This window comes from Nanorana parkeri, unplaced genomic scaffold (assembly GCF_000935625.1).
Source record: "Nanorana parkeri isolate BGI_ZX_2015 unplaced genomic scaffold, ASM93562v1 scaffold762, whole genome shotgun sequence".
Lineage (NCBI taxonomy): Eukaryota > Metazoa > Chordata > Amphibia > Anura > Dicroglossidae > Nanorana > Nanorana parkeri.
This window is the reverse complement of record NW_017307030.1, coordinates 354,488-372,254: the sequence shown is the minus strand read 5'-3', so window position 1 is coordinate 372,254 and position 17,767 is coordinate 354,488. Positions and strand designations below refer to the sequence as shown.

General features: G+C 39.6%; 1 protein-coding gene across 1 annotated transcript in view; it reads right to left on the bottom strand.

The window, feature by feature from the left end:
* UNC5D (unc-5 netrin receptor D) overlaps positions 1-17,767 on the bottom strand; it is a 490,550-nt gene that overhangs the window by 349,590 nt on the left and 123,193 nt on the right. The window contains exon 2 of the mRNA XM_018564580.1: positions 8,772-8,987. Coding sequence (XP_018420082.1) covers positions 8,772-8,987 — 216 coding nt within the window. The remainder of the gene's footprint in view (positions 1-8,771; positions 8,988-17,767) is intronic.

Genomic DNA, 17,767 nt, shown 5'->3' with positions numbered 1-17,767 from the left:
CATCCCTGCTCCCCTGTCCTGACTGGCCCCTGCAGGGTTTTTTTTTTTTCTTACTTACCTCGCCGAGCGTCGCGTCACTGCTGCTCCGGGGGGCGGCACTCCGAGCGGGGTCATCTGGATTAGGACCCGGAGACTGCCAGATGACCCCGCTCGGAGCGCCGCCCACCGGAGCAGCAGTGACGCGACGCTCGGCGAGGTAAGTAAGAAGAAACCTGACCAGCTCGAGACGCTGATTCGAGTATAAGCCGAGGGGGGCACTTTTCAGCAAAAAAAATGGGCTGAAAAACTCGGCTTATACTCGAGTATATACGGTAATCTCTGGTGCAATATGTATTTAGGGAAATAACTGCTGCTCCACAGTGTCCCTGTTTGCCTGACACATACATCATAATAGAGAGATCTGTTATTTGACAGCTTCACTCTGCTAGTCAGGCTAGTTTCCTAGAGAGTTGATGGTATTATTTAGTAGTTCTATTTAGTAAAGCAGTGTCAAACTGCAACAATGATTTGCAAAGTATGGTAACCCATTCCAACCAATCAGATTTTAGCTTAACCACTTTGGGACCGCCATACATATATACGTTATGATCCTAAAGTGGTTAATACCATGATCACATGGCGGCAGATGGAATGATCTTGGTACCATTTTCTTTCAGATAAAAGTGATCCAGAGCGCTGTAGAGCCAAAGGACACTTGTATAATGCTGAAAGAGCGATGCCCCACTCTGCTGCCATGTATCTCGGGCTACACTGTCCCCCATGTGGGCCCAGGACTAGCACAGTGGGTGTCCTCAGATAGACCGGAGGGAAATTAGCACAGATCTACTTACTGATCTCCACTCCAGTTCATCAGCTTCTGTGGGGTCCATAGGTGACATTAGGGGCCTAATAGACCCCTGATGTCTTCAAAAAGAGGACCTGTCACCTCCATTATACTATCACATAAAGAGCTTGTTAGCCCCTTATGTTATAGCAATAAAATTAAAAAAAGAACATTTAAGCAATCAAAGTGACATATAATAAATATTTAATTAAAGCCCTCTGTCCATACAGGCATGCACAAACTGACCAAGGGTGTGCCTACATGTGAAACAACAGATTCCCCACAAATGTTACATATGCTACATATAGCTGTGAATACTAGGAGGTAGAGCAGGTCAAGACTAACTCCAGAGGTGGAACAGGTTGGGACTCACCTGGGAGGCGGAACAAGTCGGAACTCACTTGGGAGGTGGAGCAGGCACAGCCATTTTTGTGTACTCACTCAAACTTATTCACAGTGGTCTAGGGAGAACCATGGAGACAGCTGGGGAGAGTCATCTACTCCTGACGAGTGCCGGAGTTGCTAAACAACAGATAGGATGCTTAGTAGCTCAACAGTACTGCTAGTAGGTTCCAGTACGCATACAAGGCCTGCTTCCATCACAAATCCCCAAAATAAGTGTTTTATTCCACGTTTGATGATAGTGGGTGGGACCAAGTCCACAACAATAAAAATAAACACATTCAAAGTGACATTAAACTCAAGAGTTAAATCTTAACAATGCATTCAAGTACCTTAACTATTAACAATACTGTGCTTTATTTCATCACTTTTGTTCCCCATGGGTCCTGTGTGTGTAAAGTAAAGTAGCCACGACTCCAAGCTCACTCCCATGATGAACTACAATCTCATGTTTAATTTACTAATTTGTATTGAAGTTATAGTCCATCATGGGAGCGAACTTAGAAGGGTGGCAACTTTACAACACACACAGGGACCATGGGGAACAAAAGTAGCCCCCCTCCAGAAGGAAGGACAGTGTCAGCACCAATTTAGAGATGATTTGAAGACCTACAGCCGAGTGATACACAAATAAGATACATTTTTGTTAACAGGTAGGGAACTTAAATGCATTTTTAAGATCTAACTTCTGAGTTTCATGTCACTTTAAGACAGACCTGCCATTATGTAGCTTGGAAATTTCTATTCCGTTATCTTATACGATTAACCCCTTCACGACTGACGACGTACTGTTTACGTCGCCAGCATCGGAGCTGTTTAAACAGACTGCCGGCGGCTTCTGTTTAAACTTGTAAAGCCGACTGTCCGCTTTACAATAGAAGCGAGTCTGGCTACTCACCTCCATTCGTCGATCCCCTCCCCGTTCTGTGGGACCGGGAGCGATGCAGATTGCATCACTTCCGGTCCCATAGCTGTCAGTGCTGGGTTCCTGAAGCCCAGCTATAAGCTATTGAAGTGGGGTACTGACATTTGTCACCGTTTCACGCACGCACACAATTTGTAACCTGGGCATGTTGGGTATCTATTTATTTGTTGTAACCTCATATTTTATTTTAACAATGGGTATTTTATAGTGTTTTGGGGCATTTAAGTACATTTTTCACTACATTTTGGGGTTTGATAAGGAGTTGCACTTATATTGTGCAACATACAAATTTGCAACTGCCAACATTTTATTCTATAGGGTCTTGGCTTTTAGATAATATATAATGTTTGGGGGTTTTAAGTAATTATAAGGCCTTAAATGTGGAACATTACATGTGTGCAAAAAAGGAAAAAAAGGCCTCAGTCAGGAAGGGGTTAACTGTCTGCAGATTACTCTGGTTTAATTCTGCTGTACCTTGGTAGGGTTTGAATATTCTTACATGTTATACAAAATTCACTAATGTCACTGTCAAACTTTTTACAGTTTTTTAAACATAAATGCAAGCTCCTCCTTTATTTTGTTCTATTCACATGACATTCTTTTGAATTTGTTATCTTACCTAGAGACTACATGACAAATTCAATTTTTTTATTGTTGTTGTCATGATTATTTAATGTGGCAGAACGCTGAAGGGAAAATGAGGATTTTGTAGACATAACCCTTTGTATATTTTCTTATCTATAATCTGGGAAGAAGGGGGAATAAGAGATTGAGATGAAAAGACCTGATATAGTTTGTGAATATTCTTTTGATGATGTTAGTCACACAATTGCTAAGCAACTCCATGATAGCAAGAGTATGGTGAAACAGAATGCTGAGAAAATATGCTGAGCGAGAAAGGATTGTATTAGAGAGCAGCACACCAATGTACCATAATAAATGCAGATTCCAAATCCCTTTCCATAAATTAAGTTTGCAGCTCAATTAACTGTTAACTTGCCAAGAAGTTGTGATATACAAATGCCATTAAACTGAAAATCTCTACTCTGTATTCACAAATTAAGAATGGATATGAAGAATATTTGACTGTTCCGACCTTGAGAAAATGTTGAAGGTTAGCTAGTGTCTTTGGTTTGCCAACTTCATTTAAACAACTTTGCCGGCATAGGCTACATAGAAGGGGTCAGTTACAGAGATATGGAAACTATAATGAGATTGAAAAAGCATTGTTAGCTCTTGTGACCTTGGACAAGCTTTTTGTCTAACTGTATCATAGGAGTAAACAAGACAGCTGTAAGCTGAGAACATGGAATTATTTGTTTGACAGAAAAATATTAGAAAAGAAAATCATCATGTACCAGTGGCATAGCAGATTGTGAAAGAAGGTCTCTATAGAATTTGAAGCAGGGGGGCCAGGCATAGAAATACTCTCTGCATTTCAGCACCCCAGGCACTGAATTAGACAGAGTTGTCAGAAGTTATCTCCGCCCAACAATACAAGTCTAGTTCCAGCATGATCAGAGATATGGAAGATCATGGGAGCACGGAAGGGGGTTAAATTCAACTGGTACATCACTGACCACTAATGTGGGTGTAAATTTCACAGCCACTGCATTGACCGCCAGTGCAGGGGGAGGGGGGTGGTGGCACCACTGAAAACCAGTGCAGGAGAAGAGTTAACAGCATGGCTACTGACACTAATGCCAGGGGTTATTACAGCGATCCCCGACACCAGTGCTTGGGGTTTTTATTGTGGTCACTGATTGTAATGCCTAAGTTAACCGAATGTACTAAGACAGATTACTACTATGCAGCCCTCTGGAAGTGTTGGGGACCGCACTTGAGATCTTCTATTATTTTCAGGTTGACTAACACAAATTGATATGTTAAATGATTGTCATCCAACCCTACCAGCGCTAGTATGATAAAACCAGGGTCAAAACATCTATGGAGTAACAAAACAATAACAGACAAGCTCAACAAGGATAATAAGCAATTAAAGGCAATTTCTGAGGTTTTTTCTTTTTCTTGTTCACGAAGATTATCAAACTATAATAATAACCAACTAAAAGAAAAAAAAGTAAATACTTGTCTAAGAAGCCCAACAGGCAAAATTAAGAATCTGCTCCTCTGCAAAGTTTTGCTAAGGGGGAAATTGGTAACTACATTCACCAAAATATCTCTGGGCATACATAGCATCTGCCAGCACCACATAAATGTTTCACCCAATTCAGCAGAAAACAGTCAACTGGGCAATGCTCATCTATAGCCATCTTGTGAAAGTCTGCACACTGGAATCTCCTGTATGATGCACTGTTTTAAAAAAGTAATATTATATTGCAAAGCATACTGTATCCTGGATGTTAAGTTGGTTATGTTATATGCATTTTGTTATGTATGCTTCACTTGACTTCAATAAAGAACTATTGAAAGTAAAAAAGTAATATTCACTGTATCAAAACCCATTTTCTGTACTTGTATTAGGCCCCTTTCACAGGGGTGCCTGGCCATTCTGATCAACAGGATCGGTGCACGAGCAGTACGGAATGCACTTTTGTGACATCTGTGTCCACTGGACCCATGTTAGGTGTATGGACAGTCGGATGTAAGTAGACATGTGTCTGTTTATATCCAATTACCTACAATCTGTCACCTTCAGATCCACCAAGACCTAGACAGACTCAGAGTTAATCGGATGTAAACAGACGCAAGTCCATTTACATCAACCAGCCCATAGACTAACAATGAGCTTCCCATCAGGTCTACCTGATGGGAGCAGAACAGCCATGTGAAAGGAGCCTTAATCAGGATATTATTCTAATTTTGGAAGAACAACCAAACCTCCCTCCTGTTAAGCCTGTTAGATGGTCTGTGGAGACTGGAGGCAGGTGATAACACAAGTCAGATTTGAATTAACTTTCTGCTATGCACAAATGCATAAGTAGCTTCCTGATTGCTTTCACTTGTCTGGAATTGCTCTTTAATCCTCTGAACTGATTTATTGTGATCTAGACCCCTCTTCATAGTCCTTGGAGTCCCATTGTCACACCGCTCTGCATTTCATCATTCCATCTGTGTGATTTTTTTAAAAATAAGGCAGAAGTTAATATGACAGGTGCTAACTTTCTGACATGGAAGGAAACTTTCCTGCCTCGTTAATCACCGCTGTCAAAAGGATGTTCTCTTGTCAATCCTACAGACGGCTGAACAATACTCGGACGTCAGATTTTGTTTAATTGAATTTATTTCCAGGCAGCTGGATGACACATTCTCAGTTACTCATACGCTAGAGATTGTTAACTACGAGAGGGTACCACACAGCATGGTGTAACCTGGATTACTGTGTGCGATTGTTCTGTTCTCTCTTCAGATTCTCCTATTTAACAGTGTAAATCAGGGGACGCGTACATGCTATTTCTGTATTCCAAAATGAAAATGTATCGCGTATCTGTCTGTCTCAGAATTAAACTCAGGCAACACATTTCACATATGTTCTCGCAAGACAGAACTGATTATCCAAGAAACATATTTTTCCCTTACAGAAATACCAGTTATTTTATGTTAACAAGAATATCGGTCTTAGTTAACCCTTGACTGGCAACAGCATATTCCATACTGCATTGCTTCACCATGTCCTAGATAGCTACTAAAGTATGTAATATATCAAGGCAATGAAAGGGTTACAACAAACTCATGAATGCTACTGAAACCACAAACTGGCTTACTTTCAATGTGTGGATTATCAACAAATTGTCGATGTGATTGCGTAAGGCTACAAGGCTGATCAGTCATTTCTACATGCCCCTCACCATCACTACTGTCTCACCTTCTTATGTTACATTGTTGATCTAACTAGCATGAGCTGCTTTAAAGCTGAACTTCAGCAAAGAACAAAATATACATATAAAAAAGATATATGAGTGAGAACTGTTTTACCTGCCAAATGATTTGTACTTTTGTCCACACAATCCTGAGATTTACCCAGCGCGGCACCACAATACAGGGCAGAAGACTTGATATCCCTGCTACAAATGATCAGTCTTCACAGTACCTCATCTACGGTATTCATATCACCATTGCCTCCCATCTCTCTGTTCATTCTCAGATCTTGTATCTCTCTTCCTTCCAGGCACAAGATCAGAGAAAGAACGGAAAGAGACAGGAGAACTAGAGGTGATAATGAAAAATATATATTATAGGCTTTACTAATGATTAAATTACAATATTAGGTGCTTATATGCTAATGTTAGGTTCTTTATACAATAACATGTTTGCTTGCTAGGATGACTTTGCGGAAACTTTTTATTAGAGAAGTTGTTGTTCTCCCTTGGGAGGTATTGTTGTGCAATGTGTAGCTTATTTTTCTTCACATTCTGCAGCAAGAGTCTGGGTCATGGTCCAGCTGAAAAGGTGTTCCAAAATAATGTGTTGCCTGTGCAAATCCTTAAAGTGGACCTTTACCCCCTTTGGCTAAAAATCACATTAGCATACAGCTCTACATGCTGCTATTAAAGTCATCGTACATTCATTAGTTGCACAAATATGTTTTCATTTTACAATTTCTTGTTTTCTACTTCCTGATTCTCTTTGGCAAAAGTGGTACCCAAGCATTGTATCCTGGTAAGGTTACACCAGCAGAGCATTGCCAGGAAATCTCATCTGTAATCTCACAAGAGCTCAGAGATGATGTGCATAGTCACATGTCCTAGTCACATGTGTCAGAGTTCCGGGAAGTAAAGGTAGATGGATTAATTTGCCCTTCGTGAAAATGGCCACTGTGAGAAGAATGGGGAAAAAAGAAAAACAAGGTATGCAAAGAATACAACACTGGCAATTATCTAGAAGTGTCTGTTTGTAGATTGTCGTTACTAAACATTTCTAAAGTTGCCTTTGTTGTTATTTTGAAGATATGGGTAGAGTTCCTCTTTATGTGAATGTGTTATAAGGTACAATGTTTATATTTTTGAAGGTCCTACATGGCAATTGTCTAGATTTGGAGCTAAAAATCCTCCTCTTTTGGAAAAAATGCTAGGTCCCCAGTCTACTTGCTAAGTCTACGTGCCTGAACGTGTGTGTTAATCTCTGTGTTTTCTAATCTTTACTTTTAGTTTGTCACTCTTATCTTCTAAATGACTTTCAAAACCCTTCACCATGAGCAAAGGTGGTTGTTTCCTTGTCAGAGGTGATAGGAAAAGTCAAGAAAAGATGAGGTACTGTAAAGATTGATCATTTGCAGCAAAAACACCTAAGCATCCACAGTAGATGGAAATGTTTGCTTGACATCCTGTGGCAGAAGAGTCAAGTAGGGCTGCTAGACACTATTTTAAGCATGGCTGATATCTGCACATTTACAGGCATGTTCCTGCACTTTTTTTTTTTGAATAACAATTTCTTTATTTTCATAAATTTTCAAAAGTAGATTACAAAAACAAAATGCAAGACATTTCAAGATAAAGTATTACATTTCAAACAGTCAAAGCATACAAAGCAAGTGAAGTTGGAAACACAATCAATTAAATTGCCACTTAATGAGGCTGTATTGAGAACCACTTGACTAGGCATAGGAAGATAGTGTAGGTCAGGAGGTTAGCATTCCTGTGTTGTCTGCATATAAATACTTATGATGTAAACTACTATGCCGTGATTTTCCATCACAAAATTATATGAACTTAAATCAAACATGGTTATTTGAATAACCTAAACATAAAACAAAACCTATGGTATGTGAGTCTCATTCTAGTCCTGGGGTAAGACACTGGTAGGCATATGTCTTTCTAGTATCCTGACCTCATATTCACTTGTTATTCCAGTGGATTCCCTCTTAACCGAATAGTGGGTCTCCCACCTGTATTCCGGGTTAGGGGTGACATTCCACTAATACATCCCTTCCCGAGTATCCCAGACATCTCTCCCAGGGTCCCCCCATCACCTAAAGGACAATATCCTCCACTTCACTCATGCCCCTGCACTTTAAATCTGACAGTACTATTGTTTTTATCTTGCTATAGAGACAGAGTTAATTTAAGGATGTTGTGTGATTTCCTAGTAGCTGAGAATGAACCCATAGAGTTCACTCCCAAGCTCTTCTGAGTTCAAGGCCAGTGCAACACTCTACGTGGGAAGGAAATCCCTATCTGCTTCACACAGGGAAAACATAAGGGTTTCTGTAAAGCAGACCTATCACTTCTTGTATATACTGCAACACACATATCTTGTCAGATTCTATGAACTAGCAAAGGATAAAAAAAAAATCAAAAGAAGGTAAACCAGTTATTAGCATATGTAAGTGAAATTAAATTGTTGTGCTAATGCTGGCACTGACTTTAGGCCTAAATAGGGGATTTTGGATTCCCTCTTGCATTCTGTGCTTGTAACACTGACCGGTAGTGAAGGTTAGTAGATATAGACAGAAATGATAAATCAAGAGAGTTTCTAACTCTTCACCACTGTTGCCAATGCCTTTTTTTTGCCTGGAGTTAACGTGGAACTCCAGGCAAAAAAAACATTTTACCTGGAGTTCCACGTTAAGGTTTTAATGTAAAAAAATCTAAGTACACTCCATGTGGAACTTGGTTTAGTCTACGAAATAATTAATCTCCCGGTCAGGGAAGCAGTCTTTACCTGTGCTTTCATCCACACTCTCTTCAAACCAGTGGTCGTTCTGATGCACCCACTCTCCATTACATTTGAAGTAGATCTGAATTGCAGGTATAGCCCGGCAGTGTAAAATGATGGGATTGCTTTTAATGATGTAGGCATCTTCAGGCTCCATCTGGAAATGGGGAAGGGTACCTGGGGCAGAAGGCAGTGATTCCGGCAAAGGCTCTCCATTGCTTCCTGAAAAATATACAAAATATTAAATTATAATACCAACAATTATGAACACAAAACAAGTGATCAGTATGAGATACAACATATCACCTCTTTCACTAATTTCACTATGGTGAAGTCTAGAATTACAGGAATCTGTAAAGTCTCCAATCCATGGGTACATATAATTTCATACATACAATTTCAGACATGCCTGCCAATAATTTTGCATTCAAGTCTGTAACAAAGGTTCTGCCTAGAAGTGCCAAACTCCACCCTGATCCTTTCCATGTACAAGTAGTTACACTCAGCAAAGCAGTAGTCCTGAAACAATACTGTTCCAGATGTATAGAATGTAAAGTAGGTTTTTTTACAAAGTTTTTTACAAAGTAGGCCATTTTTTGGATGAAATGCCCCTACCAGCTTTCCTTTTTTGCCATATGTGCCCACTGGGACATATTTCCCTTAATTTCCTGTCCTGAAGACACAACAGGAAATAAGAGGAAATATTTTCAAAGTGAGGGACATCTCCTCTTAGACAGTTGTAAATAGTACAAGTTACTTATGGATGATTTATCTTCTTATTCTGGTGACAACACACAATTTTAGATTTTCCTTTAAAAAAAAATAGAGTCAAGCTCCCTAGCAGGGACACAGAAGGAAACACAATTTGACAGGGGTTTTAACCCCCACACAACTTTCTCAAGGGTTTTAAATGCACTTTAGGCTAGCTGCAGCACAGTGGCTTAGTGGTTAGCAGACATGTAACCCTGCAAAAAAATTGTTTTGTTTTGCATCAATTTGGATTTTTATTTCTTTCGTTTTTCAGATTTTGGATCCGAAATTTGATTTGATTTGTTATTCGGATTTTGGATCCATCTGAATTTTTGTTTTTGAATGATCCGAGTTTTTGTTTCAGATTTATTTGGATGGGGTTCTTTGATTATAAATTAACTTATTTATTTTTTTGGGGGGTGGTCATTTTAGTTCTGACACTGTATGCCTGCCTACTACTCTTAACAACTCTCACTACTCGACAACATGAAGTCACATGACTGTACCTGTAAGGCAACCCCCAACAGCAACCCCCCTGTTTGCATTCGGACACATTCAAATTAGGAAATTCAGATGCATCCCAATTTAATGAAATTTGTCCGAATATACATTCTGACCAAAATTAAATTTACATGTCTAGTGGTTAGTCTTTCTGCTTTGCAGCATTAGGGTCCTGGGTTTAAGTACCGTGCAGTATTGAGTTTGCATGGGTTTCACACTTGAAAGACATGCTGGTAGCTTAATTGATTTCCTTTTTAAAATTGGCTCTTGTCAGATATTCTACCAAACACAACAAGATGGCTGCCACCCAGAGCAGAAAAAGTGCTTTGAGACCCCAGTAAGCGCTATAGAAATATTAATTATATGAATACACAGATGTCAGGTCATGAAACTCTATTGTACTTCATATTAGAAGAAGACAGAACAAACTAGGGCTGCAACCAATTATTATTTTCATTGTCGATTAGTTGGCCAATTACTTTTTGATTAATCAATTAATCAGATAAAAAATTAAATAAAATACACAAATGCAGCGTTACAAACATAAAGTTTACTTCAGAATAAAACTGCATACACCATTTTTTACAATCACACTGCACTGGAAGTCAGAGCCGTGCATTTCAGTGTTGGCAATCACACTGTGGGTGGGAAGTGCGTTTGGCGTGCCATTGAAATGAATGGCACTACAACGCACCTCTCGCAGCAGAATTTGTCAGGACGAAACCGAAAATGACTTTTTCCCCAAGTTTTATTTAAAAAAATTATTATTGTATTGTAAGCACATGGCGTTTGAATAGCTTCAGTCAGAGAATGACAGCTGCCAGTGGCAAGATTCAACAAACGGCAGCTGAATATAAATACAGCAGGTAGTAGGCTGGTGCAATAGCTAGCCTGCTATTGGCCATTTCAAATTGCAATAGCAGGCTGGCTATTGCACCTGTCACTGCTTGCTATGCCCTCCTCCCAGTGCGGAGGAGAGAGCTTGGAAATCCAACCAACTAATCAATAATGAAAATAGTTGACAACTATTCTCATAATCGATTATTATCGATCAATCAATTAGTTTGTTGCAGCCCTAGAACAAATGTTTAAAAGCTATTTATTGTGAATAAAAAAATAAAGTTGTGCAGAAAGCGTGCTTGACCTTGTTCTTATCCTTCCTGCATACTATTGCTGAATCTCGTATTAGAAGGCATCTTTATTAAATAAAGTACATTGGAGGTGCATGAGCTGAGTGTGTTGTGCAAACATTGTTTAGGCCTATGCCATTTTCTGTAGGAGCCCTCATACAAGCACTTCCACGTCCTATTTTACTGTATCTCCCTCTGTATGCACTTTGTATCTGCTCCTTAGAAGCCTATTTGAACTCTACAAACATGAGACAGAAGGATCTACAACCTGATAAAACCTAAGAACGTTTCATACTGGAAGAATGAGCTAGAGAACTGCCATGCATATAGAATACAATAAACCCCTTTACTGTCTCTTCCAAGGAAAACTGATCAGTGCAGTTACCTTTGCAGTTATTTTAGGGCCTATCTTTTTTTATATAGACTATTTTTGTATTATTTATTGGAGATTGCGAATTACCGAGTCCAGATGTGCATTACATCGTCTAATAGAAATGGAATTCTAATTATCCAATCATGACCACATATAAATCTGGATCAGGAGATGAGGGTAATGGAAAGATAAGAGGACTAATGACCACCTGTGACTGGCAGGCAATCAGCGATGTGCTATCTCGCTATTGATTTGTTATTGTGTTATACCGCTGTAAATAACAGTAAAGCATCTCCAGTATAGATGGACAGGAAATGAATCTGCTGCAAAGCTCTGAGATTGTAGCTGTAATGATATGCAGCCCAAACATGTACTGTGTTTTCTCTCCAAACTTTCACTTGTCGTTCCAAAGGACAATTGAACGTGGCAGGGAGACTGTAAAAGGTTTTCTTCTAGTCTTTACGCCCAGCATAATAAACTCCCATAATTGTGCAGTAAATACTGCATGCTGGGAAATGGTCTTCTCACTGCTTTCAATTGTAAAACAGAAAGAACGGGGTTTCTGGTTTACTACTAGGCATATTGTAGATGTGATGTGCAGCAGTTCTGATCAGTGATCAGTGAATGCAGCAAGAAATCTATAGTGCAAATTTTTGTACCAAGTATTTCAAAGGACATGAGTGAGAAGATGTTTTTCTCATGGGAACCCATTTATTTGACTTAAAATAATAGTAATCATATTCATTGTCATCATCTATCACCTTTTATCAGCATCAATCATTATTTCAACTCATAATCTACACTTTCTTTGCCTTTGTAAAAGGCAGTGAAAAAAGTATATTTTGCATGTCAAATATTGGTTAAATAACTGTTTCAATCATAGACAAAGCACAAAAGCAGTAACAATTACAGTGTGCTAATGGTTACAGTATTTATTTCTGTCTTTCTTTTGTATCTGGATGTACTGTTGGCAGAACAGTTTCACTACCATTTTTGGCTCCCAGCAGCTCCAAAACTCTTTATATTTGTGTAGCCCCATGCTAAATGCAGCCTCTAACCACTCCAAGCTCACTCCTGTGATGTACTACAATCTCAATACAAATTAGTAAACTAAACATGAGATTGTAGTCCATCACGGGAGCGAGTTTGGAGCAGTGGGTGCTTTATAACACACACACAGGGACCATGAGGAACAAAAAGTAGCCCCCCCCCCAGAAGGAAGGACAGTGTCAGCATAATTTCAGAGATAGATGATTTGAGGATCTACAGCCAAATGATACACAAATAAAATACATTGCTGTTATTAGTTAAAGAACTTGTTACCAGAATAAGAGGTGAGGTAAATTACCCAGCAGATACATCTGTTCTGTGACTGCTGTCTAAAAGGGGGAATCCCCTCACTTTTTAGAGATAATGTTGCATCTATAGCATAGGAAGTGATAGGAAATCTCCCTACAGGAACTCAGAAAGGAAAAAAATAAACTGACTTATTTCACTACTGTATCCAAAACAAACATAACAACGTTTTGGCTATACATGCACATTAACATTGTTTCCATTGTGGTAATAACTAACATTTAGATTGTGTTATGTGCAAGTGATCATTACCCTTAAGTACAGCTGTCTATGGTGCTATATGGAAGAATAACAAGTATATGCAATCCAATGTTTTATTAAACAATAGGAAAAGAATACAACCTGCATAAAGATAACAATTTATTTTTCAAAACAGAGACATTTTCAGGGACTTGTGTTCAGGGAGAAGTGGCTTCTCCCTGTATGTCTGTGAAGGTTATCATTCATCCAGGTCATGGTACTTGTTAAGACAGCATTGTATGTGGCAGACAATCAATGTCTCACCCCTCCACCTACCTCTATTCAAGTTTGGCTTCTCAATTTTTACATAAATGGCCTCTTTCACACCTCTTTTGAACCAGTCCTCCTCCCTGCCTAGGATGCGTACTTGACTGTCTTCAAAGGAGTGACCTTTTTCCTTTAGGTGTAGGTACACTGCCGAAACCTGACCAGAGGGTTTGGCTCTTCTATGCTGTGCCATACGCTGGTGTTGCTGCTGCTTTGTTTCACCGACATGCAATTCTGAGCATTCCTCACTGCACTGGACTGCATACACAATGTTGTTCATTGTGTAGGGCTTAACTTCTCTGAACAGTTATCAACCAGACATTTTCCTATCATCAGCAGACACTCAATCATCACTCAGTGAATTTCCACAGTCACAATATTCTAAAATGGCTAATGACCAGTAAAACCAAAATATTATCTGCAAGAGATGTGATCCTATCAAAAGGAGGTTCATTTGGCTGCCAAAAGGTTGTGTGCCTACAGTCTCCAATGGTGGAAATCGGGTCCTGAATAGTGAATATTTTAATCTGCCAATCCACTGGCTTTTTAACAACTGACATAGGAACTTTCCTAGCTCTGTCCATACTGTCAGTGGGAAAAGGTCAACTGGGACTGATTAAGTAGTGTTAAACTCACAAACATTTCTCAATAATAAATCCAAATCAAGCAAATATACATTGCCTAGTAAATTATTTCTTTGCACTTTACACATCATTTTTCCTAACAGCTGACTCCAACTCTCAACTTGGTTTCCCTGAATTTCCTGTCCAGTACAAGAACATAAGGGGCAAAGCAAACTCCAGCATCTGTCCATCTACTAGCTTGGAGAAAGGAGGAAGGAGGAAAGCGGAGCAGGGGGTGGCTTTCCTGTGCCTGTGTGTTTATGGAGACACAAACAGCAAACTAGCACACACAAGGGTGGCTCCATAGGACCCCGTAAGGGAAAGGAGTCCATAGGAGGCTACAAGGGAAAGAAGTCACCCTAAAACAGTATCAGAGCTGGTGTTCAGAAGGCCAGCTAATTCTGCAGAAAACGAAAACTTTTAAACATCACGAAGCAGGATCCATTGTAAGTGATTTCATCAGCACTTGAAATAGCTTAAAAACCTTCTGACTTTAATATATCTTTAATAAAAACTGGACAAAAAGAAAATAAACACAACAATGGGTTTGTTGCTAAAAGTAACCAATCAAGATTTACCTTTTTAAAAAAATAAATAAACAGGAATTCTGATTGGTCTTTGTGGGCTTCAGTCTGTGCTCATTTTCTTTTCTCCAGTTTTCAAGAATTTGCTCTATTTTGTCTAAGTGCTTTGTACCCTGTAACACTGCAGACATATAAAAATGGATATCATTTTTTCATGAATGCATTACTACCTCAGCGATGAATTAAACACAGTACAGTTCAAATTATGTCATTAATTATACTCAGCCTGTGCATAAAGCTGCTCTGACTGCATTTTCATGAGCTGCTGTTCCATTGAAAAACACCCTAACATGATTCCCCATATCGGAACAGGTAATTTCCCTCCTGACATCATTTTTCTTACCCTCACACTTTTGTTTTTCTAACATGTTCATATGTAAAAGTGGTGCAGAAGACCTAGGCCCCGTACAAATGCTCAATTTATGGTGCAATAAATTACAGCTGGAAAGTTCAGACCGCATTTTAAAGCTTATTTATCAGCCAGGGGCAGCTAAAATGTAAATGGTAGCATGATATGCTCTTGCTAAGCTATTGATGCTATTCAGGAAGATTAATGTGTGTAGATGTTATTACACCGCAGGCAACTCTATGGAAAAAAACTGGAATTTTAACAGCCCCATTTTGCTTTGACCTCTCCGGGGACCCATGCATTGGGATCATGATATGCAATGATGTTGTACTCTGTAGCTCTTAATCATATCCAAAGTGTACATATACAAACATCATAACACTGTTTATCAAACTGGCGAATGAAAGGGCCTATATATTTTACTATCTGTGTTTCTGCATTATGTCATATTTATATAGCAGTGAATTATATGTTTTCCACTGATTTGCCCCTTTTTTTTGCTAGTGGCATGTCTTTGAATTTTTACCATAATTTCACCATATTTAGGAATGCTTTTGTCGGCCAGGTTCGCCCACGTGTTCACTAGATCAAATGGCATTCTCTGATTTTGTTGTAAATTTATTTCCCCTTCATTAATGGGAAATCTAGATCTTAATCATGTTCCCATATCCATATGAAAATCCAACACATTTTATAAAACAAATGTTACAACCACCAGAACTTGAATCACTCATTTAATGACAGATTTACCATTGATTGCCCTGTAGGACCCACCCATTCCGCCTTGCACACATTTGCCATACTACACATGAGGAATTCAGCTTAAAATCCTCATTTTAATTTGTTTCTATGCATCTAAAGCAGGTTATAACTAGTGTGATTCCCCAAGCCAAATGGTCAGCAGTTGCTGGCAAGTTGCAACACTAGGCCCTCAAGTATTTTAGACTAGTATGTGCCTAGTGTGCCTTCTGGCCTCCTCAGGTGTACCTCAAAATGTTGTGGTAGTGAGGTTGTGATGAGTGAGGTTGTGATGTGAAGGGGGAATGATGATTGATGGGAAGGGGAGTGATGATGTAAAAGGGGAATTCTGATGTGAAAGGGGGGCTTCTGATGTGAAGGGGGCTTCTGATGTGAAGGGGGAAATCTTAAATGTGAAGGGGGAAATCCACTTGTTTGTGTATTTTTTCTTGGGGTCCCTCTCAAAATCTTTGTTGAAATAAAAAATTTAAAAAAAAAAAGAAAAAAAAATCTGTGACAATTTAGACTGGGATGTCTCGAGATTTTGCATACTTTTATAGGGTGCCTCCACTAAAAAAAGGTTGAAACTGCTATTTTACACAAAGGTAATTCATATTTTATTAATACTGCTGCAACTTATGTCTGTTGAAAGATCTACTGATGAACCATGTGGGGGGTATTTGACAAAGTCATGAGAAAAAAAGACAGTCCACAGCTTGACTGGTCTAGTACATGCAACTTGACAGCGCCACTTCTCACAATTCTTGCCTGCAATGAGATCTATTCATACACCACCAAGCTCTTATAATGTTTTGCTAACTCAATATGCCTCTCCTGGTGGCCTCCTACTTGACCTCACCCCCTTTCCCACCCCATTAATGTCGCTCTATCAAAACATGGGTTCTCAAGCATTGCCTGTCCTGTCATCATTTGATGCCTAAAAATGGTTAAAGAAAAACACCCTTGCAAATCCACTTTAACACCTTTGCACCCCAGAAAATAAGAGTTTCCATACACAATTGTGATCCCACAGGGGGTATAAGTGCTGGCAAGGTAATCCTCAGGTATGTAGTCTCACCCCTCAGTTCACTTCTTTAATGATCTGGACTCCAAGCCCTGAGTTGCAACTCGGGCAATGGTGGGCTTCGTTGCCACATACTGTAATTAAGGGAACAAGTATTAGGGCCACCTAAAAATGTTTCCATGATTCCAGAAGGAAACACTCCCTCTTTTTAAGATCCAAAGGGTCTATATTATTACTAATTAATAAAACTATTTGGTGAATGCAACATTGGACGTATAAATCAAGTAGACAATCTGACATCCAACAAACATTTATATGTGGTTAATCACTCCCTGTAATTCAAAACACATGTACCAGGAAGGTTCACATGAATGTCACATTTACAGGTTCACAAATATACCCCCATGTATGTATTTAAGAAAAAAATGTCATTAGGTAAGCCAACTAGATTTGCCATACAGTGTATGTCACTGTTGAATACTGAAATATACTAAGAAGCTGCCGAAGGATCATGGCCGTAGCTTTGGCCGATCCTTCGGCTAGCTACGGCCCCAGGACCCCTTCGGTTTCAGTAGAACCGAAGGGGTGCTATTCCCAATATGCATATGCATCGGCTTGGCTGAGCCGTGCTGAAAGCCGAAGCTGGCCGTGCGGCCGGCCATTGGCCGGCCGACAGCTTTTTTTCTTTTTCTATTCTGACATCGCTCCGTGTCAGAATAAGGGGAAAAAAAGAAAAAGCAGTGTTTCTCTCCTGGGCAGCTGGGAGCGGGAGGCTCCCAGAGCGCCCAGGAGAGTTGTTTTTTCTTTTTTGTTTTACAGCAGCAGAGCCGCCGGACAATAGGAAACTATTGGGTGGAGCTAGCTGTCACTGCTAGCTCTGCACAATCATTTTCTATTTACTTTTTTTGATTTTTTTCCCTCTTTTTCTGTTCTGCTCGGCCCCTGTGAGGGACCAAGCAGAACACCCGAGGTGAATGCCGCTCAGCGGCATTCGGCTATTCACTCACTGCTGTTCGGCATCTTTAAGAATAGCCCGAACAGCATTGAGAAGCCTGCCGGAGGTTCGG